Source organism: Polypterus senegalus, chromosome 8 (genome assembly GCF_016835505.1).
Source record: "Polypterus senegalus isolate Bchr_013 chromosome 8, ASM1683550v1, whole genome shotgun sequence".
Lineage (NCBI taxonomy): Eukaryota > Metazoa > Chordata > Cladistia > Polypteriformes > Polypteridae > Polypterus > Polypterus senegalus.
Window position 1 is genome coordinate 110,184,715 of NC_053161.1, and position 25,911 is coordinate 110,210,625.

General features: G+C 36.7%; 1 protein-coding gene across 12 annotated transcripts in view; it reads left to right on the forward strand.

The window, feature by feature from the left end:
- The window catches only part of c2cd5 (C2 calcium dependent domain containing 5), a 182,365-nt gene extending 176,815 nt beyond the window's left edge, over nucleotides 1-5,550 (forward strand). For all 12 annotated transcript variants that reach the window (XM_039761597.1, XM_039761593.1, XM_039761594.1 and 9 more), the window contains one exon: nucleotides 3,830-5,550. In XM_039761597.1, coding sequence (XP_039617531.1) covers nucleotides 3,830-3,961 — 132 coding nt within the window. In that variant the 3' untranslated portion in view covers nucleotides 3,962-5,550. The remainder of the gene's footprint in view (nucleotides 1-3,829) is intronic.
- Nucleotides 5,551-25,911: the final 20,361 nt, after the last annotated feature.

Sequence of the window (25,911 nt, forward strand, 5' to 3'; positions counted from 1 at the left end):
CCAAAACTTAATGGGTGTTCATGCTAGCACCAAACATGGCAAAATATGGTTACATTAGCAAAAAGGTTAAACACTAAATTAAAGAAACAAACAAATAAATAAATAAATATGCTGTAACTGTGGACACTCAATATATTACTTGTAAGTACAGTTTTTTTAGCAATATATTATCATCATAATTGATTTAACAGCCATTTTGTGGGTTTACCTAGGTTGGTCAGTTACCTCATCATCTCTCTCCTCCATTCCCTGTGGTTTTGGGTGTCCTAGGGGGTGAGACTGTTATGTCTCATATCATCCTTACTCTAGAATTTATCCCCAACACCTCCATCGTATTGCACCTCTTTGCACAACATGTCCAAACCATTTTAGTCTGTTTCTCCTAAACACATTTTCCACCTCCACGCTAATTCTTTCTTTTAACTCTGCATTTGTCTTCCTCACATTGTGTATGACATTCTACACATCAATCTGACAGTTCTCACTGCCATAGAGCATACTACTCCTCACACAGTTCTCAGAAACTTTTCCCCTTTTATTCTAGAGGTGTCCTTTGAGAAGTCACAAGTTGTTTAGTAGTTAGAACAAGAGAAAAAAGAAACAAAGTTTATCGATCCAGCAGCATCAGGTGTAAAACAGTAGACCATTCCATTGTAGGGCACACTCACAAGATTCAGCTTTTTAACATTACATGTTTTGGAATGTTGGGAAATCCAGAGATAACGGTCCAGAATTTGCAAAATTTGCACAAACTTAGCAGGACTACGGATTGAACTTTAGCTTCCTAGAGCACTAAAAAGGTGCATTACAATACATCTTCTCTCCACTCCAGCAGCAAATATTTACAATTTAAGGCAGGCTGATCGTAGGAAAATATTACAAACATACTACATCTTAATTTAACAGCCCCTTCTAGACTATATTTCTATTCAAAAATTCAAATAAACAATATAATAAAACACAAATCTACAAACCAGTAGACTGCCATGGCATTTCCAAACTTCCAGTTTTAATATTTGGCTGTTAATGTATATACTTAGATATTATGGAATGAAGAAGAAGGCATCAAAACCACACTTGGTTGACTGGCCATGGAATGCACATTATCTTCAGGTTCCTATCTTTATGCTTTTCTCCGTGCTCATATCACTGTTAGCTATTAGTCATCTGATGATGCATCAGTCTCTCAAAATGTTATATGAATATAGGAAACTTAAGAATATTTAATTCTTAGAAATAACAAGATGATAGGCAATGATGGTAACTGAACCCTTCATTTTAATCTTCGGTAAGGAATGGAATTCAGCCATATGTAAGCGAGTTTTATAGCTTATCAGTAATAAGATCCAAACTGTGAACAATGCCAAAGTTAAATGTTGTGGGAATGCATAACACTCTGAACTTTTTGGAGAAAATATTTGCTTATCTATCCAGGGGCATTATATTTACAGTTACTTCAAATACTTTAATACTATGTGTAGTAACACTAGATTTGTGACATTATGCCGCACTGTTATTTTTTAAACAGCATTGTTATTTTTTAAACTGCATTGCTTACATGTTATCTTATGTTAACTAACTAGTAGAATCATAACCAAACTGTAAATAAATGGGAAAGTGATGTTTTATATGCTCTAAAATTAAAAACCAAAAAATCTAATTTTCTCTTCAAGAAATACAGGTAAAATTCTGTTACAACAAACTGGCAGGTACCTAAAAAATATTTCGTAGTAATGAGATTCTGTGTTTGTCACTATAGTGCTTTCTTTAACTTGCGTCCAGGCATTTGCAATCATTTCAATAGCTTCTTTCGCGTTAATTTTAATCTCCTCTTCTCTACAAGTTATGATGACGAGAATGGTTCTCAGCATTTCCTTGCGGTAATACACTTTCAGGGTGTGAATGATGCCCAAATCCAATGGCTGAAGCACTGCTGTGCAGTTAGGTCGGAGGAATTCAACGCAGACATTATCGAAATGTGGAAGCATGTTGTGGGCAGCACAGTTATCAATCAGAAGCAGAATCATCCTTTTCTTCTTCTTCATATTGTGAGGTTTCTGAACTCTTTTGGGACCTAACCCCAACCCAATGGGAACGACACATTGAAGTGCATCCCGAAGTGCGATTGCCACGTCTGATTTTGTCTGTTGCCGGGGCAGGGCAACAGTAGGCTCACAACACTGCAGTGAGGCACCACAGAAGCAAATCCTAAAAGATTGTGGTCGTGCTATAAATCCCTGCCTTGCACCCAAAACATGAGGCTGAGTCTCAGTACTTTAGCAAAACCAGCTTTATTCAGCTTGAAACAGGAACAGTAAGGTTATTTATTGTAGCGTGATCTACCACTCTCCTATACACAGACACAGCAGTCAGGCCGGATTGTGAATAGGTTAGTGGCCAAGTAATACTGTTCCCTGCATTTACAATGTTCCTTGCATCACTCATTGAGAACCTTTTTATTTTCTTCCATGGCGAGCTGCAGCAGAGCTGTGAGCCCGCTATTTTTCCGGCACCGGATAAACATTCTTCCACAGACGTAGTGATCGCACTTCGGGTCGCTCTTCGGCGTGTTGTCCATTTGGGGGAGGTCCCAAGAGAGTTTAGAAACCTCACATTTTCTTGAATGATTGGCACATTAATAGGAATGTTTCTTGAATGAGCATCACTGAACCACATAAAAACTGCTTTATTGACATCTTTAAATGCAGCAGTTCACATACATTTGCAGCCTGAGATTTTTCATCTTTTTTTGCTCGGTCTTTCAAGAAAGTTGACAGTGTCGATGGCGAAATTCCAAAGTAACTAACAACTTTTTTCTTTTTGCCATAATCAAACTATCGTCGTTTTTTCGTGTCTGCCATTTATATAGGAGGGTGACAGTGAGTTAAATTCCAATGGATGTTCTTCAAATGTTGGCGAGCAATAAGCAAAAGATATCACTGAAAACCACAGAAAACAAAAACAGCAAAAAAAAAAAAAAAAACCATGAGGAAAGTTCGAAGAAAGAAAAAAACATTTATAATGTTTCTGTTCGGGGATCGTTGTGCACAACTGAGATGTGACCACAGAACTAACTGCTCTGTGATGATTCATTCAGGCTTTTCAACATCTTTTGAGCACTTGTAATGAAAGTATCTGCTGAATGTGTTTCATAGTAACGCGATTTCTATAGACTCATGTCATATGGGGAAACTGTCGGGACCATAAAAATAATTCGTTGAAATGAAAATTTCACTGTAAAGATATTCATTGTAACGAAATTTTACCTGTATCCAAAGTTTCTTTAGAGTTTAATAAGACTTCATCAAGGGGATGAGCATTAAGTGTCATGTATGTCTAAATTTACTTTCATTTTAAACATAAATGTTTGAAATCGTGTATTAATTGTTCTTTTGACTAGACTGCATGTTGCATGTTTTTGTGTGGTTTATAAGTTCAGTACATCGTAGGGCATCATTATTATTACATTCAGATGGGTAGAAATTAATGTTTTTATTTGCTATAATTCTGAATTCTCTGTGTCCAATAACTTTACTCTCAGTCACATTCTTAATTTGTGCAATGTTGTTGTAAACCTTTTTCTATCATATTTCACGGATTCATTTCTTACTTAAATTCTGATTGCAGAGCAGTTCATTCTTTGCAGAAGTCAGGTTGTGACGGGCTATTTTGCCCTCCTTCTGGTTTGTTAGTTTATTTTTGTGTGGAAAAAGTTACTATTTGTCCATTCAGATACACATTATGTTTTGAAATTTTTTAATACATATTTAGGTTATTGTATGTCATATTATACTTTTTCAAGTTTACAACAAATGTCCTCTGTTTCCAGGCACAGTGTCTTATAAATGTTAGTGGAGATGCAGTTATCTTAATACGGGAGTCTGAGCAAGAAGGCGTGCCAATCCAGACTCATGGATCTACAAGCCAAACGCCACAATCTGGAGGAGCACCCGTTTCTTAAAGCATGATAACATGAAGACTGTCTGACATTATCCCACACGTAGCTGATTACAACAGAAGTTGCTATTACATTTAGGTGTCCTGCTCCTTCTTAATGTAATTAGGAATATACTGCTGTATGTGATGGTGCATAGCTGTGTGTATTAAGGCAGACTGATTTACTGTACTGTTTCATGAGGTTTGCAATTGTCCACCATTTTCACCTTTTATAAAAACAGGGTTGTTTTCTGTATTTTTGAACCTAAGCATTTGAGAAGTTAGTTTTGGCAGCTTTTGTACACTATGGCTTTGTTACCTTAGGAATTAAAACCATTCCAGCAAAAGGAAAAATGTAATTTTGGACAAGATCTTAAAATTTAAAAGCCAGTTAACATTTTATGTCAAATAAAAAATAATAAAGCTTCACTAGAGCTTTGTAAGTTTTGATTACTTATCAAAATGCTTTACAGAAAATTGCATGGTTCAATTGTAAAAGTTAACAATATCGGTAATGCGAAAAGTTTCACTTTATCAGGTTTTGACCTTCTAGTGATTTAATTTATAAAACTTTTTCAAATTTTATTAGATTTAATCATATGGAGCTGGTCATTCTTCTAGTGTCATCATATAATTTATGTACAGTAAGTATGCATTGTTTTTCAAATACACTGGAAATTTCCTGAAGCAAAAAGTGATTGATCCTTAAATAAAAATACAATTTATAAATGTAAAAAAAAAAAAAAAAAGTTTATCAAAATGAAATAATGTTTATGCAGTAATATATCCAAAGTAGGAAAATCTTAAAGAACATATATTTTTGGTAACAAATCACTATAGAAAAATAAGGAAAAAATTACAAATAAAGTTATATAGTCAGATAATACTAATGTAAATGTGTTTTTCATCGTACCAGTATATATGGTAAAAACTGGAGTGTGTATATTAAATGTATAACAACTGGAAGGACTGGATTACTTGATATGTGATGTTAAATAATATGTCTGAAAGGATAAACGCGAACAAAATACATTAGCACCAGCAATAAATATCCAGTCTACACTTGTGTTCTGAGGAGACCGAAAAAGTTTTTTAGTAGCATTAGGTCACTAGATTTTTCCTTAAGACAGTTTTATCTTGTTAAAATGTTCAAAGTTGCTTAATCCCATTCAGGACTTATGGGGTTGTTAGATGGGTTAATTCAAGGTGTGTTGCATAAAAGCATTTTTAGCATGAAAGTACTGTGAATATTTTATAAGGTGAAAAGGAGAAAACAGTAGTGAGATTTTAGTGCAAGCTGTTTTTTTTAATGATGCATCATTGTAAAATATAGCTCAATCAGAGGGTCAGATTTGTCTTTAATTGCCATTATAATTTGTTATATGCAGATACAATAACATTTCATAAATTATCTAAATATGACACTCCCAAAATTGTGCTAATTTATTTTTGCCTACTTTCAAATCCTTTCTTTTGGTCAATTGTCATATCATAATCTGTTTTAGAATAAAATTGTACATACTTTTTTAACATTTCTTTAGTAATTCAGGATAAATATGTTTGAGACGTGAATGTGTATATATAGCCAATATAAATAAACAATATGCAGTGTCATTTTTTTATTTTGTGGTTCGTTTGTTCATTACCATAATGCTTTTTATGAACTATACACAGCATTATGGCAGATTTGTTTGTATTATATGAATCAGGTATGCCCATTTTTTCTCTACTTTTCATTCCTACACAGAAATACAATTTGCTGTGGAGTCTGTTTGTTGTCTCCACTCACAACTTGTACTTGCACTTTGGCTTTGGGCCCTGTCATCTACAAGCTTCTAACAGGCACTTTTCTGTTCAAACGGTTGTCTTTTTTATCATATATGTCATGTTTCTTACCAAAATTCTATTTAAAACACTAAAGTGTTGTTCTTTCTGTTTCTGCATATGAATTAAATTTTTGTTTCTGATGAATGTTATTTCTTTTGGCAAGCATTAACAAATTATGCTTGGGTCAAAATACTGCTTCTAGACTTGAAACGCAAACTAAAAGCATGACTTTGTAATCTCTCTGAAACTTGCCTAACTACACAAACTTTATCTTCATCTTATAAATACATGAAATCCCGCACCTTATTTGTAAAGCACCAAAAAATTAACATGACATTGATCTCAAAAATCTGTAGAGTAACAACACCTGTGCTGATTCTAAATATTTCACCACTCAAGTGATTTGCTCCAACACCGTTGGAATATGCTTTGTAGAACTTTGTGACATTCTTTAAAACATTTGTTGATACCCAGGAAATAAATCCACCAAAGGTGCATTTGGTAACTTCACATTCTTATCTGTCACGTGTCAATTATATTACACTTTTGTTTTATCCTTTTTCAACTTGATTTCTTTTTACTTTAGTATATCATCTGTATCAGCTGTTGAGCACATCCATTGTACTTTTTTGTCTTGTGTTGCTATCCCCCTTTTTAAAGTGCTTTATTGCAGTGTTCACTCTGATCTTGAAACTACCTCACAAATGCATACAGCGGGGTATTAGACGCCTTGCATAAGCTCTCGTTCTAAGCCCAGCATGCTATACAGTTATTAATCAAGTTTGGAAAACTATATTATTAGATGCCATAATGGGTGGACAACCTGGAAGGAGGTGCATCCCAGCTGAGATGAATTGTAGTTCCAATCTCAGTTGGGCAGAAAGACTAATGGATGAACTTTGGGAGTCTGTGTATTAGGGATAGTTCATCCCCCAGTATGATGCGTGGCAGTGCTTCTTGAGCATGGTCCTAGTTTGGACATCTGCAGGGTTGTGTGGGACTCCTAGTTCTGAAGAGCAGCTCTGTTAGGGTCATTGAGTGCTGCCAGGGGGCATTGCCGGGAAAAGACCTCCTTGTTTTGTAGAATTTCTGCATAACCCAGAAGTACTTCCACCATGCAATGCTACGGCATCCAATGTAAGGAAGGCCTCCCTACAAAGGTTATTATAGTTAACAAAAACTAAAATCAAAACAGAAACTATTATTTAAAAAACATTTTTGCAAACTGAAATAATTAACAAAATCAAAATGAAAAACTAAACTAAATTATTGAAGTAGCTGGAAAGATTAACAAAATAATAATTTACTAAAAATATTTTTAGTTTTTGTTTTTTGAATGAATATTCTTGCCATTGGTCTTTAAGCCCTTGTAACTTTTAACTCTAAAACAGAAAGTCATCCCTCACAAACCACCCACATATATTTATCCAGTGAACGGCAACTGGGGATGGAGGGTGGGTGTTCATACAGCATTTGCATTGACAGTGCAAGCTGAATACAGGTGCATAAAGCATATGAAATAGAAAGTGATTTACTGTGCTTTCTTTCTTTGTGCTTGTTGTGTATCAAAATGTAATTTAAATGTGCTGGTCAACAAAACTTACCATATGAACAGAAAAATCATAAGTGAGTAACGTTTCAGTTTACTTCTCAGGTGGCTGTGTTTTGTTGACAGTAATTCACCTGCCACTTCATACAAGAGAAATCTGTTCTGAACATAAAATAGTACTAATCGAGTGACAGACTAGGTCATCATACAAGATCAGCATATTGTTGTTCACCACTTTTGCTTTAAAAAAGTCATTTAACAATGAAGCGATACAAACCTTGTAAACTTCCCGAGCTGGCAATATCTGCAAACTGGTGAAAATCTAAACAAACAAATGTGTTTTTGTGTTTATTCTATATTTATTAACGTATCTTTTTTAGCTTATATTCACAGCTCAAAATACCTGATATTGTGAAAAAAAATCCAGTAGCAGAATTATGTTTTAAAATATCAGTCCCTTTTTTCAATTTCTCTCTCTCTCTCTCTCTCTCTCTCTCTTAAAATAGATAGTTGAAATATCACATTCGTTTTGTTCTTAACATCAGCCATATCATACATATTGCATACTAAGGATTTTTCCTGCCTTGCATCCAAACCTGCTGGGGTAGGCTCCAGGTTAACTGAGATCCTGCTCTGGATAAACAGGTCTAGATAAATGTATATATTGTTCCTAACCTCAGATTCTGTCTGTGTCATTTTTGTGGCTGTCCATATTCCTATTACCTGCTTTTACTCTGTTCATTATGGGTTTACTGTTCTTATGATGGGCTATTCAACTCTCTCTACCCCAAACCTTCACACTACATGTTTGTTTTTCTTTTTTCCCTCCATACAGTTAGGTGGAGTCTGCACACTGATTCAAGCCCAAGATCCCTATTCTTCCTAAGCCCACATGATTTTCATGATCACACCTGTCAGAACACAGTAAAATCTATTTTCTGATTTTTTTAAATATCTTTTCAGGCCTGCAGGTGGCAAAATTCTGTCTATAAATTGTATGTGACTGAGATGGAGTCAGAGATCAATATGGCTGGTAGAAAATAACAAAGCACAGTATAGGAAATTTTTTAGTGCAATATTGAAGGCATTCATTATAAGCACATTGTCATGGGGAAGGGTATGTTATGTGCTGTTGACCTGTAGAGTAAAAAAAATCCCTCAAACCTTAAAATTCACCTAAATTTTATTACAAACTAGCAAAATACCCGCGCTTTGCAGCGGAGAAGTAGTGTGTTAAAGAGGTAATGAAAAATTAAAGGAAACATTTTGAAAATAACGTAACATGATTGTCAATGTAATTGTTTTGTCACTGTTATGAGTGTTGCTGTCATATATATATATATATATATATATATATATATATATATATATACACACATACATACACACACATTATATATACAGTATATATATCTATATCTATATATATCTGTATATCTATATATATATATATATATATATATACTGTATATAAACACACATACACACACACAACATTATATCTATATATATATATATATATATATATATATAGCAAAATACCGTGCTTACTTGCTAAGTACTGCCTTAAAAGTTTTATTAAGAAGAAAATTAAACCTTTTTAAACTGAGGGAAAATATACCAATAATTATTTGTTAAGGATCTCTTTGTATACCACATTGTGAGTTCGGCCCTCCGGTTGTAATATGACCAAGCTGCGCTGAGCTTACTCTTAAGCATGCAACGTACAGTTGGCCATGTGAACAATAATCTTGTTTCAAATCTCACAGCTTGGATTGCTGCTATCATAATCGGTTTTGAGTTTCATGGTTTGTTTCAATTACGACAGTATTTTTAGGACTTGTGTTGAAGTGACATTCGCCATCTGTCAAGCGTTATAAGTATACAACCAGTTTAATTGATAACTTCACATCCAGCTTTTGAGAGTTTAAACATTCATAAACATCAAAGTGTCCACTACTGAAATTGTTACCAGTGAATCTGAGATGTTTAAGAGGCATTGGCAGTTGTCCAAAGGTGTACAATATTTGGCCATTTCGGTACACTTGAAAGCGATAACTGAACAATTCAGCGGCAGCCATCAACTCACATGCAGAACCTTAGGTGAAGGGCTTAAGCATTTCACTCTTATAGTGCTCCTGTGTAGGATAATTATCTCCTGTACCGTCATCAGTCCACACTTTGAACCTGTCCCAGTCATTCAATACATAAGACACAATGTTTCTCCAGATATCAAGAGTGAGCCTGATATGGCCGTGCAATATGTAACACAGAGAATGGAAAAGATAGGTGCCATCTCCGGGCATGGAAACCACTCAGTAAGTGACAGTTCTTTGATCGATGGCGATCACCTCGATAGACATGTTAATGCGGGTACGGTTGGAATGATAAAGGAAATGGGTACCTGAACAATGTAAAGTAAGTCTAAAATACCTACACAATAACTATAATCGTAATAAATGAACAATGAAACAGTGGCGAAGCCGTGGATTAAATAAAAAGGCTGTAGTTATCAGCAGGGAGACGCGAATCCCGTGGCAAAGCAAGGAAGGGAATGAAGAGACTGGAGTGACGGACGGCCTTATATAGGCAGGCAGCCAGCCAACAACGTGGGAGGCATTGGGATGGGGGACTCAACGCCGCCTCACACGGTGACTGAGCTGCAGGCTATGGACATATATATGTACGTAAGTAGGATTCAGTTAGCGTTGGGAACCTGCGTACCAAATTTCTTGATGATGGGCCCATAAAAAACAAAGACTATTGAAAAGTTCAATATGGCGGCCGACAGTGGCATCATACCACCGAAATAAGTACCAAATTTCAACCTTCTACCTACACGGGAATTTGGAGAATTAGTGACGTTGGAAAGTTCAATATGGCGGCTGACAGTGGCATCATACCACCGAAATAAGTACGTACATTGTTTTCGGTTAGCGTAACAAAGCCGCCTGCCAAATTTCGTGAAGATTGGGCCATAAATAAGAAAGTTCAACATGCCGGACGTTGTTGATCGTTAGGCGTAGAATTTCGAAATGAAAGCTGCTTAACTTTTGTAAGTAAGCCGTAAGGAATGAGCCATCCAAATTTCAGCCTCCTACCTACACGAGAAGTTGGAGAATTAGTGATGTTGGAAAGTTCAATATGGCGGCTGACAGTGGCGTCATACCATCGAAATAAGTATGTACATTGGTTTCGGTTAGCGCAGGGAAGCCACCTACCAAATTTCGTGAAGATGGGACCATGAATAAGAAAGTTCAACATGGCGGACGTTGTTTACCGTTATGACCGTTATCTGTAGAATTTCCAAATGAAACCTGCTTAACTTTTGTAAGTAAGCTGTAAGGAATGAGCCTGCGTAATTTCAGCCTTCTACCTACACGGAAAGTTGGAGAATTAGCGACGTTTGGAAAATTCAATATGGCGGCAGACAGTGGCGTCATACCACCGAAATAAGTACGTACATCGGTTTTGGTTAGCACAGGGAAGCCACCTACCAAATTTCATGAAGATGGGGCCATAAATAAGAAAGTTCAACATGGCTGACGTTGTCGACCGTTATCGACCGTTATGACCGTTACGCATAGAATTTCAAAATAAAACCTGCTTAACTTTTGTAAGTAAGCTGTAAGGAATAAGCCTGCCTAATTTCAGCTTTCTACCTACACGGGAAGTTGGAGAATTAGTGATGAGTCAGTGAGTGAGTGAGTGAGGGCTTTGCCTTTTATTAGTATAGATTGGCCCATTCAGTGCAATAAATGGAAAAGATGAAAAGTGTCAACAGTCAGCACAGATTTGTTCAGCACATAGAAAATATTTTTAAAAATTATAAAATTGTTCATATTCAGTATCTGGTTTTGATTATGCTCTGTTTTTAATCCATGCAGTGTAGTAAGCTTCCGCAAACTAATATTAGATAGATAGATAGATAGATAGATAGATACTTTATTAATCCCAAGGGGAAATTCACTACATCCATTACATTATACCCAAATACATTTCTGATTGTGACACAAAACTAAACTTCATAGTAGCTCTGTAACTATTCCATAATTACTAAAACTGAAACTAATAGATATAAAAATAAAATAGAAATGTCTTTGTGAAATAAAAACTAAAAATATACGATGAATGAAAACTACAACTAACTGAATTTCCAAGTAAGGTCAGAAAAAAATAGAAATAAAAACTAATTTAAAAAGACAAAACTATAACAACCTTGCTCCCTACCTTGATCAAGTTAGGAGGAGGTGGAGAAGAAAAGTGATATAGAATTGTGTCTTTGTGCTATAGAACTGCTTTATTGTTTTAGTTATCTGTAGAATATTTAGAATATTCTACATTAAATATTAAATGTAGTATTCAAGAAATAGATGATTCAAGTACACCATAAACCAGCCTTTAGCCTCTAGTATGCATTTGTTATTGCATTACCGGAGTATTCTTATGAAAATAATCTTTAATTTTGCTTAATAGTGGACCCAAAGCCCAAAAAGAACATGTTATGATGCTGGCAGTTGTTCAGAGCCTAAGATACGCCATAAAGTGCTTTCAGTCAGTGAAAACAAAGAATGGAGAAGTCAGTGAGTACCCACAAGAAAGAGTCTGAGATAGATATTTTTAAGAAATAAATGTAATGTAAAAATGTGTTTATCTGCGTTTACAGGATATTTTTCATTGCCCCATCATTCCTTGAGGGTTAAGCTACAGTATATCTGAATCCTGTTCATGAGACTGAGCACAAGTATAACAATGTACAATATATTTTATTATTATTTAATGTTAATGTTTTATTGTAAGTAATTCATCAATTAAACTTTATCATACATATGTATGCAACAAAAACGACTTATATCTAGGTTGTGCTACTATCTCTGGTTTTGGGCATCCAGGATGGGCTTGGAACGTATCACCTGCAGATATGGGGGTTCTACTGTATTTATATTGCGGAGGAAGGAACCTGTGTAGGTACTGTGTTTTGTAAAATAAAAATGCTTTAATTTTGAACCTGGAACTGTCTTGGTGCTGTTGCGTCTTTGATTTGGGGGCACAGCGGAGATCCCTAGAGGTCACAAAATATGTATATAGAGCACTGCCATTGCCAAGACAACCTGGTGCCTATGCTAATGTAATTTATTATAAAAATAACTCCATATAGTTCCCGTCTTCACATGGGACAGAAGCCACTAGAAATCTTAAATAAACTAAATATTTGGATTGAAACAAAGCTGTGGATTGCAAGAAATTTTTAGACATCCAGTCTGTCATGATGAATTATACCTTAAAAAGATGCTCCATCGTATTTGCTTTAGGCTTTTTAGTTGCTTGCTAAGCTTTTCTCTTCCAGGATGATGCAGGATGTGCTGAAACCAAGCAGAGAATATCATTGAATTTCGGAGAGCATTGACTGCCTGAGGTAACATCACTGCTAGGTTTTGCAGTGTTTCTCCTCTGTAGGACAATGCAGGCATATGGAAGGTTATTTGCTGAAACCTTTTTCACACCATGGAACTGACCTGGAACAAATAGGTGAACGAATTGATCTCTTGGGACTTGACGCTGCAGCATCCCTTCCAGTCGAGAGCAAAATTGGGAGCAAAAGTGCTAGTGAGTCGGACCAGGAGAACTTGTCGATTCCAAGTTTATTGAAACTGAAAATGGCATTACCTGCCACACTGTCATCTACTACCTGCGAGCCAGCGACACTTTCTCCATTTGGGCTTGATACTCCATGGAGAAGATTGACAGGAACAATCTAAGCTGAAGGTAACTATCACCGCAATAACTCTCAGGGGAGACATAATGGAACTAAAGAATAATACGTATAAAGAAGGTTACAAATGATAAAAGGAAACATATAAAGGACATAAACAAGACAAACAAGAAACTGCTACAGGATGTTAACACTAGAATTACCAGAGCCTACAAAAAAACTTGTAAATCCGTCCCACCTTAAATCACTTCTAAAAACCGTTCTCACCTCTCCGCCAGTGTCTTTTGTTAATCTAAATGTGCTGATAAAAGAAAAGCTGCAAGTAGCCGGCTATTCCATCCCCCCACCGACTTAGAACGTGCACACACTTCTCCCAGCTCATGCCTTGATTGATTTTCTGGGAGTTCACGAGCCCAAACACGCCCCACCCCCGCAATGGTATGTGCATTCTTGCTCCGATGCAGAAGGGAGCTGAGTTTATCTCTGTTACAGCGCATCTATGTGAAAACAGCAGTGTCATATGCGGGGGTGGGGTGTGTTAGGGCTCGTGAACGTGGCTGAGATAATAAAACTGACTAATAAAAAAAAAACAAAGCTAACCTTTACAAGTATCATAAATTACACAGGCTGTTACAGACTGAAATCAAATGTATGTTTTTATTCTAAAATAGTAAGACTAAGAGCAGTTTACTTCTCAAAACGGAGTGGTGCAGGATCAAACTCGCGACTTTTTGATTCCCAGTCGGCAGCTGATTCTATTGCACCCTGGAGGTAATCACAATAAGCAAGTGTCAATGTCGCATGTTAAGGTGGCTTTTTGTTTCTGCAGTTATATTTTTGAATAAAAGCACAATTGTTGTGTTAGATTTGCACCTTCTGTGAAAGTATTTATTTGATATTTGGACTTCAGGCTTCATACATTATGTAGTTTATGCCTACATTTTGTCATCTACTACTAGAATATAAAAAATGTTTCTGTTTTAACAATGTGTTTACACGGATTACTGTAGAAACGGAACACACGTGCAATGCGTGTATTCCAAACAACGATCTATTATTTCCACTCTAAAACTCCACTTCACTCCCAGATAATCAATCAAGGCATGAGCTGGGAGAAGTTTGTGCACGTTCGGTGGGCGGATGGAATAGCCGGCTACTTGCAGCTTTTCTTTTATCAGCACATTTAGATTAACAAAAGACACTGGCGGAGAGGTGAGAACGGTTTTAAGAAGCAATTTAAGGTGGAACGGATTTACAAGTTTTTTCGTAGGCTCTGGTAATTCTAGTGTTAAAGACCAGGAGAAATATTTAAGTAATGGTTTTGAGGCAACATTTAAAGGTATGCTAGGAAAAAAATACAGGAACATGCGACTAAGTTTGAGAGTAAATTTAGAGCACTTGGTGCTCAGTTTGAAGATGTTAAGCAAACTTTCATAACTCGTATTGAAGTAGTTGAACAACTGGCATGTACTGCTGACGGAAAAGCAATGGCTGCATATTCCAAATGCAAGGTGCTTGGAGACAGACTACCTGCATTGGCGGAAGGGCACAGGATGATTAATATCAGAATTGAAGGTCTCCATGAAAATTGTGAAAGTCCATACTCAGTGAAGTTCATAGCTGAAATATTCTGTAAAATAATTGGAGAGGACTTTAAATCAGACACCGAGATAGCAACAGCTTACTGCATACATGGATCAAATGCCTCAAAACCTAAAAGCCTTATTGTGCAGTTCCACAAATTACTGTCTAAATTAAATGTTATGTCACTTCTCAGACTGAAACAAGAGATTATATTTGAAAATAATCACATTCATATTTTCCCTGATTCTTTCGCCTTCAACAGCTGCCAAACGTGCCACATTCTACATCATTAAACGGCACTTACGGAAACCAGAAATCGGATAAAGCCTCTTGCATCCTGCTAAATTAAAAGTAGACATTCAAGGTAAATTCTACATTTTTAGTTCTCCAGAGGAAGCAGAAAAAGGCCTAAGAAAATTGATCCCGACACTTTTTGAAATACGATCGTGAGTCATGTCGTGTCCTGAGAAAGAGAGAAAGCTATTTCTAATCTATCCTTTAAACCTTACAATTATAAGTGCCAACATAGCAATAACTCCTAAAAAATTGTAATTTAAAAGTCAAAGCTATCTTATGTAATAATGTACTACCTTAATCTAAGACAACAAAATGTCAACAAAAGTTATGAGCACTGTCTGTATGACCATTAAACTTTGTGATCTGGAATGTCAAAGGTCTCAATAATGAAATAATAGGCCTAAATGCCAAGATAGTATTATTTACTATAAGGAGACCCACTTATTAAGCAAGGATCAGTTTTGGTTACACAGAGATTGGACTGGCTAGGTATTCCTCTCCAGCTATACAAAGAAAACTAGAGGTGTGGGAATTCTAATACATAGAACAATTTAAGTTGTTCTAACAGATGTAGAATCTGATTCTGAAGCGTGATATGTGATCGTCATGGGTAATTTATTTCACTATAAAGTGATTCTGATAAATGTCTATGTACCGAATGTGGATGATATGGACTTCATCTAAAACCTATTTGTATCTATTCCTAATGTGAACACTCATAAAATTATAATGGAGGAGACTTTCATTGTGTTTTAAATCCAAACCTAGATAGTTCTCCTGCCACAGGGGCAATAACATCTAAACCTGTCAAAACAATTACACAGTTTGTAATTGATCATAATTTGTCAGACCCCTGGAGATTCCTAAATACAAACTCAAGAGCATATTTCTTATTCTCACCAGTACATCACTGTTACTCAAGAATTGATTATTTCTTTATACCGTATATAACAACTTTTTTGCCCCCAATCAAATCTTGCATGCTGTTGTTATCTCCAACCACACCCCTTTGTTCATGGAGCTCAAATCATTACGCCCCACATACTCATCTCATAGCTGGTGTATTAACCCACATTTATTAGCTAACGAGAACTGTACAAAGTTTGTATCCAAGCAAATTGATTTATTTTTAGAGACAAATACCTCCTCAGAGGTCTCTACAGAAATACTCTGGGAAACTCTGGGAAAGGCATTTTTAAGTGGACAGATTATTTCATATCTCTCCCACAAAAATAAATCAGAAGCCAAGAAGGCATCAGAGTTAATCAATGAAATTACCAGAACAGATCAAAAACCCACGAGTTTTCTAAATGAGGCACTTTGCATTTAGAACTCAACTTCTTGACAACAAAAGAAATGGAACAACTCATTTTTAAATTGTAACATCATTACTATGAACTCAGAGAGAAGGCCAATAAGATCTTAGCTCAACAAATCCACAAGCAGGAAATTCGCAATACAATACCAGTAATTACCAAATCAGACATAAACAAAATCATCGACCATAAAAATATAATTCACACATTTTTTAGTCTACTATACAGTAAGTCCTTATATTACATTCAGTTTAAAGAAGACACAATGTAATGTTTTTCGATGCATTACAGATACCACAAATAGATACTCTCTGTGCAGAGGAACTGGATAAACTTCTGACACTCTCAGAATTACTAGATGTTATAAAATCACTTCAGAGTGGAAAAACAGCAGTTCCTGATGGCTACCCTGCCAAATTTTATCAAAAAAAAAATTAAATTAAGTTAGTTCATCTTTTATTAGCAACATTTACAGAAGCCAGAGACAATAAAATTCTACTTCAAACTTATTGCCAAACATTAATTACCATCTTTCCTAAAAAAAAGGACATATTACAATGTGCATCATACAGACCAGTCTCACTTCTGAATAATGATGTAATACTCTTCAGTTCTAGTTAGAAGGTTTGACATAGTGCTTCCTTTCCTAATATTACAACACCAAACTGGATTAATTAAAGTCAGACACTTGGCTTCCAATCTTCGATGTCTATTTAATGTAACATATTCACCAACAAAGTCTAAAACCCCTAAGATCTTATTATCGTTGGATGCAGAAAAGGCATTTGATATGGTTGAATGTGATTACCTTTTCACTACATTGCACAAATTTGGGTTTGGCCCGAACATATGTGCATGATTCAAATTACTGTATACCAGTCCAGAAGATTAATTTTGTATTACCAACATTGTTTGATACTACTTCAAACTAGACCGTGGTCCTAGATAAGGATGCCCACTATCAACACTGCTCTTTGCTATCACTAATGAACCATTAGCAGTTCACTTTTGAAATGTATCTGAGATAAAGGCGATTATCAGAGGAGGACTTGAACAGAAAATATCACTATAGGCAAATGATATGGTACTGTATATATCAGATCCACAAAATACTGTGCCTGCAGCACTATCAGCACTAACAGAATTTCGAAAGATATCCGAACTCAAAATGAACTTGAATAAACGTCTGCTCATTTATTTAGAATTCAAAACATCCCCGTATCTAAAGGGTGACCATACAAAGACCTAAGGCAGAAAGAAGGTGATATGGCACTACCTAACTTTCAGTTTTATTACTGGATGGCAAACATACAAGATATAAAAACCTGGACTTTGACACAAATAGATGAACACACACAGGCTTGGTCCGCAATAGAAGTGAAATCCCACAGTACTTTTTTATTTTCCTTGCTTTGTACCCCAATAAATACAAGTTATCACCAAAATACTAACAACCCAATTTTACTTCACTCACTCAGAATATGGAACCAATGTAGGCAGTACTTCAACATATCTTTTAACTGCGGCACCTCCGCACAATAACCACCTTTTTCCACCCTCCCAAACTTGCACAGTTTTGTAATGTTTGGAAAATATATGTGATTAAATCACTTCGAAATTTGTACATAGATAATATCTTTGCATCCTACGAAAAATTGCACTACAAATTTAACTTCCTATCAACACAATTTTTCCACTATTTCCAAATTAGAAACTTTGCTAAACAAATTCTGACCAATTTTCCTCACCACCCACATACTTCTATTCTGGAAGAAATATCGGTCAGTCTCAAAGACTCAGACAGCATTTCTATGATATACAGGTATAAAACCATTTTAAAGTCCCTTACTATTAAAGATCCCATAGTACAGTGGGAAAAGAATCTCTTACTCAACATTTCAGAAACGCAATGGATGGCAGCCATGCACAGAATTCACTCTAGCGCCATGTGTACAAAGCATACAATCATTCAACTTAAAATCTGTTATCATGCACATCTGTCTTGTTTAAAATTGTCCAAATTGTTTCCAGGAAAAGATCTAGCTTGTGAACATTGCGGACATATGTTTTGGGGCATGCACTAAATTAACATCATTCTGGACCAAAATTTTTAAATGCCTATCAGACAGCCTTGTTGTCACAATAACTCCTAATCCATTAACAGCTTTGTTTGGTGTCCTCTCAGATGGACTTAAAGTGGAGAAGGACAAACAAACTGTAATTGCCTTTTCTTCACTTTTAGCATGTAGACCTGTCTTGCTCAGTTGGAAGAATCCTAACCCACCTCTGTTTAGTCAGTGGACAACTGATGTTATATATTTAGGGCAGATTTCAAAATTCTCCTTTTAACATATAAATCATTAAATGGCCGCGGTCTGGCTTACTTGTCTGAACTTATCATGACTTACAAACCAGAGCGCACATTAAGATTTCAAGATGCCGGTTTGCTTATGATTTCAGTAACAGTGGGAGTTTGAGCTTTTAGTTGCAGGGCCCCTAAACTGTGGAATGGTCTGCCTGCTACTAAAAGAGATGCCACTTCGGTCTCAGCTTTTAAATCCTGGCTGAAGACTCACTACTTCAGTTTAGCATATCCTGACTAGAGCTGCTGATTAACTGGACAGACTGCATCTCTGTTGTTAGTCATTAGCACTAAAACATAAATAACATGATAGTTATAATTTGTTACTAACCCTCACCTATTCTGTTTCTCTTCTTGGTCCTCAAATCTGGCAATCGGTGCCACTGCCCACCTGCCAAGTTTTTTTGCCTGCTTAAGGTAAAGTCATCCCTGATGGAGGATCGTAGGTATCGTGGGGTAGGGGGGGTCCTTTCATCGGTTTGGCTGGCCCAGCGCTGTTTCAGCTGTGCAATGGCCAAATGTGGGAGGCAGGTCTCCAGGACTCAAAACAAATCCAAATCATATTATGTGATATCATCTACTGTGAAATTGTGGTCCGTACTTGTAAAATGTTTATTTTTATACTGTATTGAGGATTTGTTCTGTTCTGTGTATTGTATTGTATTGACCCCCTTCATTTTGATACCCACTGCACACCCAACTACCTGGAAAGGGGTCTCTCTTTGAACTGCCTTTCCCAAGATTTCTTCCTTTTTTTCCCTACAAGGTTTTTTTTGAGAGTTTTTCCTTGTCTTCTTAGAGAATCAAGGCTTGGGGGGCTGTCAAGAGGCAGGGCCTGTTAAAGCCCATTGCGGCGCTTGTGTGATTTCAGGCTATACAAAAATAAATTGTATTGTATATATTTGAATTTGGAAATAAATTAAATTCTCACTTAGAGGATATGTTCAAAACGTTTTTAAAACCTGACAGGATCTAATCAATAATATTTTAGAATAAATATTTATACAGGGTAGAAGGACACTTTACTACTCTCAAAAGTTTTACTCTGGCTGTTGGCCTTCCTCTCTTTCTCGTGGGTGGGGTTTGAATTGAATTTAGTTTTGTCAAATCTGACTTGCTTGTATGGAATGTTACTTGCCTTTAATAAATTCAATAAAAAAAGAACTACAGTACATTTTAAGTCTGACTTTAAACTATGCATGTCATTTCAAGGTCTCCAAAAGGAAGAAGGTGCAAAGCCTTAAAGCAGACCTCATGAATGACATTTGGAAGCGTTCTCTAAAATTAAAGGTGCAGCTTTTTAAACTCTTCAGATGTCAACGGTACACTTTTGTAAATCGTGTTCAGAGCAAACTAAAGTGCAATGAAAAATACAGACATAAAATACTACATAACATAACACAGGTGGTTGATTGAACTAAAAAAACTGGTCGCAAGCTATTCTAAAGGTTTTCTTAAAAAGAACTTCTGCAGATCTAGAATTTTACATTCTTCAAATGAAAAGATGCATGTTTAAAAGTGCACTATTTCCTTTTTAGTAAAAATAAATACTATTAAAGACCGAACAGAATTATTTTAGAGTGGTTCACTGTATGGTGCATGAATGGGATATCCTGCAGTGGTCACATAGTGAGAACATTGAGGAGGTTGTTGACTGCACTGCTGACTACATCAATTTCTGTATGGACATTGTAGTTCCAGTAAGAACAGTACGCTGCTATGCTAACAACAAGCCATGGATTACAAGTGACATCGAGGGCCTTTTAAACCAGAAGAACAGGGCTTTTCAAGGCAGTGATCAGCATGAGCTCAAGCGCATGCAGAAGGAACTCTAAGTCCAGCTCAGGGGGGCGAAGGAGCAGTACAGGAGAAAGCTGGAGCAGAGCAAACCAAATGAACAACTTCTTTAACAGGTTTGACCACCATAACCCACTCTCACCTTGGAGTACTGCATCCTCCAACCATCCTTCTGCTGATACCAGCATAGAAGAGACATCCCCACCCACAATTACAGCAGTGCAGGTGAGCAGAGAGCTGAGGAGATTTCATGCCTGCAAAGCAGTGGGTCCAGATGGAGTATCGCCACGACTGCTGAAGGCCTGTTCGCTGGAGCTGGGGAGTCCTCTACAGCGCATCTTCAACCTGAGCTTGGAACAGGGGAGAGTACCGAAACTTTGGAAAACATCTTGTATCACCCCAGTCCCAAAGGTAACACATCCTAGTGAGTTTATGACTTCTGGCCTGTCACTCTGACGTCACATGTGATAAAGACCATGGAGCCGCTGCTGTTTCACCACCTGAGGCCACAGGTCCGCCATGCCCTCGACCCACTGCAGTTCGCATACCAAGAGAAGGTGGAAGCGGAGGATTGCCATCATCTATATGCTGTACCGATCCTTCTCCCACTTGGACAGAGGCAGTGGTGCTGTAAGAATTATGTTTTTAGACTTCTCTAGCGCCTTCAACACCATCCAACCTCTGCTCCTTAGAGACAAGCTGACTGAGATGGGAGTAGACTCACACCTGGTGGCATGGATCATGGACTATGTTACAGACAGACTTAAATATGTGCGTCTTGGGAATTGCAGGTCTGATATTGTGGTCAGCAACACAGGAGCGCCACAGGGGACTGTACTTTCTCCGGTCCTGTTCAGCCTATATACATCAGACTTCCAATACGATTTGGAGTCCTGCCACATGCAAAAGTTTGCTGATGACACTGCTATTGTCGGCTGCATCAGGAGTGGGCAGGAGGAGGAGTACAGGAAGCTAATCAAAGACTTTGTTAAATGGTGTGACTCAAACAACTTACACCTGAACACCAGCAAGACCAAGGAACTGGTGGTGGATTTTAGGAGGCCCAGGCCCTTCATGGACCCTGTGACCATCAGAGGTGACTGTGTGCAGAGGGTGCAGACCTTTAAATATCTGGGAGTGCAGCTGGATGACAAATTGGACTGGACTGCCAATACTGATGCTCTATGTAAGAAAGGTCAGAGCCAACTATACTTTCTTAGAAGGTTGGTGTCCTTCAACATCTGCAGTAAGATGCTGCAGATGTTCTACCAGACGGTTGTGGCGAGTGCCCTCTTCTACGCGGTGGTCTGCTGGGGAGGCAGCATAAAGAAGAGGGACGTCTCACGCATGGACAAACTTGTTAGGAAGGCAGGCTCTATTGTAGGCATGGAGCTGGACAGTTTGACATCTATGGCAGAGCGACGGGCAATAAGCAAACTCCTGTCAATCATTAAGAATCCACTACATTCACTGAACAGTGTCATGTCCAGGCAGAGGAGTAGCTCCACTGACAGACTGAGGAGATCGTTCCTCCCCCACACTATGCGACTCTTCAATTCCAGCCAGGGGAGTAAATGCTAACATTACTCAAAGTTATTGTCTGTTTTTACATGCATTTTCATTACTATTTAATTTAATATTGTTTCTTTGTATCAGTATACTGCTGCTGGATTATGTGAATTTCCCTTTGGGATTAATAAAGTATCTATCTATCTATCTATCTATCTATCTATCTATCTATCTATTCGTTATCTACTTTTAGGACTTGAGTGAAAATCTGATGATGTTTTAGGTCATATTTATGCAGAAATATAGAAAATACTAAAGGGTTCACAAACTTTCAAGCACAACTGTATGAACTATCACCTCTTGTCTCTTTCACCAGTTTATTTAAAGACTGATTTCAATAATTATATTTCCTTTTGACCTTTTTTGCCCCAGTCTCTAGTTTAGCCTGAAGATGTTCTGTAGCCAGTGACATATTACTGACCTCCATGTAACTGAAAATCTCAAAAAAGTATTTGCCTCTGTGTGACCTGTTACACCATCTTTTCACATTTTTCTTTATTTATTTTTGTGTTCATCTTTATTTTAAGAAAATAAAGAAAATGATCACTGTGATTAAGAGTATAATGGATATGAACAAGTACAGTAATGGTATAAAACAGATTTCCTAGGATTTATTAATTAAAAGATTTTAATTTTTGAGTAACCTTGCACAATTTGCCTTCAGCGACCATTTTATTTTCCATTTTTTGATATGTGTTAAGACAATTACTGTGTTTTCTTCACCACAGTAATACGAGTTGTTAAATGTAGTTGTTGCAAGTTTTTGCTTAGTTGTATACTGTTAGAAGCCACTAGATGGCAATGGCTACACATGAATTTGTACAGTTGTCGGCTTTTGCTTTTTGCAAAGAACTTTTCGTGGGAATAGTCTTCAGAATAACTGGCTGTATATGGTTTATATCTTTTACTTACAATGTATAAATTAGATAAATATTGTTGAATTTCATAAAACCCCAATACAATATATTAGTTTGGTCAATTCAGACTGGTTTTGTCAACAAGTCTCTGAATCAATATTTGATTGATTATCTAACACCTCTTACGATGATTAGCTTTCAAAGAAGATTCTAGGAAGGTATCCTGTGTTTGTTTGTTTTTTTTTTTCTGATTTTATTCCTCTTTAGCACAACAGTCCAACAGCTGGCCTCATGTTAATGTCTCTTTTGCAATATAATACCCGGCAGCTTTAATGACTTGCTGTGGGGCATCTAAAGTAAACTAAGAGTATCCATTACAATAGACCATGTACCCAAAATTAGAAAATAAGGAGATTGTCGAAGTGTATTCATTGTGCCATCTCTTCAGTTAAGAGTGGAGATCTGTCTGCATCCTTGCACACTTAACATCATTTTGCATCATTTTGTCATGTTCTCATTCAATCCTGGCTCCATCATTTTCCCCTTTTTGCCTTTTTTGTTTTTCCTTGCTCTGACTTTCACCCTTGTAATTGTTAATTTATTTGAGTTTTCTATGGAATTAAAAGGGGTTAGGTTTGTATAAAATGGGTGCCCTCTGATGCTGTAGTAATTAAATAAAAAATATGGACTCTCCATTATAAACATTCAGTATGTTCATTTTACCTTTTTGACTTATGCTTGCTCAATGATTAATGTCAATTTTTGGATTTGTGTTTTTGTGTAGTTAGAGTTAAGCATATACTTAGCCTTGCCTGAAAACTTTCTGAATTTGATCATTCATGTTGGCATTTTAATTTATTTTGGTTAATTGAGAGTTCACATTTTTTTTATTTTCTGCCCTTGTTCTACAGTAAAATCCTGCTTTTTCCATCTCAGGCGAATCGCCAAACTCAAGCCTATTCTTTCTAACCACCTCCTGGAATCAGTAATTCATGCATTCATTACGTCCCGGCTTGACTACTCTAATTCCTGCCTTTTTGGTATCAGTAAAGCCACGCTTTCTAGACTCCAACTGGCTCAAAATGCGACTGCAAGGCTTCTAACTGGAAGTAGCAGAATCCAACACATTTCACCGATTTTGAAAACCCTACACTGGCTGCCGGTTAGATTCAGAATCGATTTTAAGATTCTCCTCCTAACCTATAAGGCATTAAACGGTCTAGCCCCCGCCTATTTGAGTGTCTTGCTCCATTGTCACAATCCCCCTCGTGTTCTTAGATCCACAGATCAGCTGCTCCTAACCGTTCCCAAGGCACGTTTTAAAGCTCGTGGTGAAAGGGCTTTCTCCGTCTGTGCACCCAGGCTCTGGAACTCCCTGCCCTTAGTGGTTAGGCAAGCCGCTTCAGTCGCCACATTCAAATCTCGCCTAAAAACGCACTTCTTCACATTGGCTTTTAATTCTTAACCTGTTTCATTTTCCACTTGCCTTTTGCTATTTTCTCTATTTTATTTGGTCCCTTGACCAGTTTTTAGTATCTCTGTTTTAATTCTCTCTTAATGTTTATTTTTAATATTTTGCTTTTAGTCCTGCTTGTTGTAACTGTACAGCTCTTTGGTCAGTTGTAATGCTGTGTTTTTAAGCGCTCAACAAATAAATATGGTATGGTATGGTATTGTCAATTGTATTTGATCATTCTTGCATTTTTTTTTTAATTCCATTATTATTTAATAAATACCTCTAATTTAAGTATTTATTTTGGAGAATGATTTTATCATGTTGGCCTTCCTCTTCTGGGAAATCTTAGCATTCATGTTACGTGTTAAGTGACAGATTTGGCTCTGTGATACAAACAATTTCTCCTTCACAAAGCTGTCAATGTAGTTTGGCATTCCTGTTGTCTCATTATGTGCATCTTCTTATAGCTGATGCTGTTGTACCTTAACATGGGAGGATTGTCAGCTGGTGTGTTACAGACCTTTCAGAGACCAAAGTACGGCTATCTCTGTGGTTCATTGCAGCTATTTTAGTCAATCATTAGACAATGTGCTCATCTCTCTTAGCAAGACCATAACAACGAGAGTAATATCAAACTTGTTGTATTTTGTTTAAATTTCAATTTATTGACAAAGGTCTGATTCATTTTCTTATCTGTGTTGTGGGACACTGCCAGATTGAAAATGCCTGTTGTAGTCAATGATGATGTGCTTTATGTTATTCCAACTGAATAGATCTTGCCACCTGTTGTTGTATTTGGGGATGGTGCATGTGACAAACATTGTCACTTTTGACCTCCTCATGATTTTTTTCCCCTCTAGTCATAATGTCTGTTTTGTTTTTCAGATTTTCAGAACCTATTTATGACCGGTATGAGATTGTAACTTTGGACCTAAAGTGTAAGCCCTTGAAGCCAAGTGAGTACTTCTGTGTGCAGTTTATGAACCAACCAGATGTATCTCATGTTCAGACATAAGATATTCATGGACTCTTGCTAATCCTTTTATACAGAATGACAAAATAGTTATTTTGTAAAAATTTCATTGAAAAAGCTAGCAATGTCCATATATTAGAAAATATTTTCACCAGCTATCCTGACCAGACCCTGGCTATAATTTGTGTGGTTTAATAGCCTAAGGCCTAACCCTCCCGCAGAAGAAGAAACCAAACACCAATTCAATTTCCTGAAAATTTTCAATAACTGGTTTTGTTCCAGTGGACACAGATTATGATGGCTTACTTAAGTCCAGGTCTAAACACATCTTCAAACCTAGAAGGAGGAGTGCACAAGTAAGGTGGGTTTAGACTACCATGAAACTCTGCTAGTAAAATTCCTCCTCTCACAGTTAACATGCACACTTGGAGAGTCTCACACTAATGACGTCACATAACAGTGATAATGAAACAAAATAATAAAGTTTAAAAAATTTAAATAAAAATGATAGCAAATCTACACAATATGTTAAGAATGCTGATAAAAAGGCTATAAAACAAACAATATGATTTAAGGGAGTTATTATACAGTATTGTACATACAGTCAGGTTTGAATACATATACTGGTCCTTCGTTTTTCCTGATGAACTTACGACTGGTCCATCAGAGCAGAAA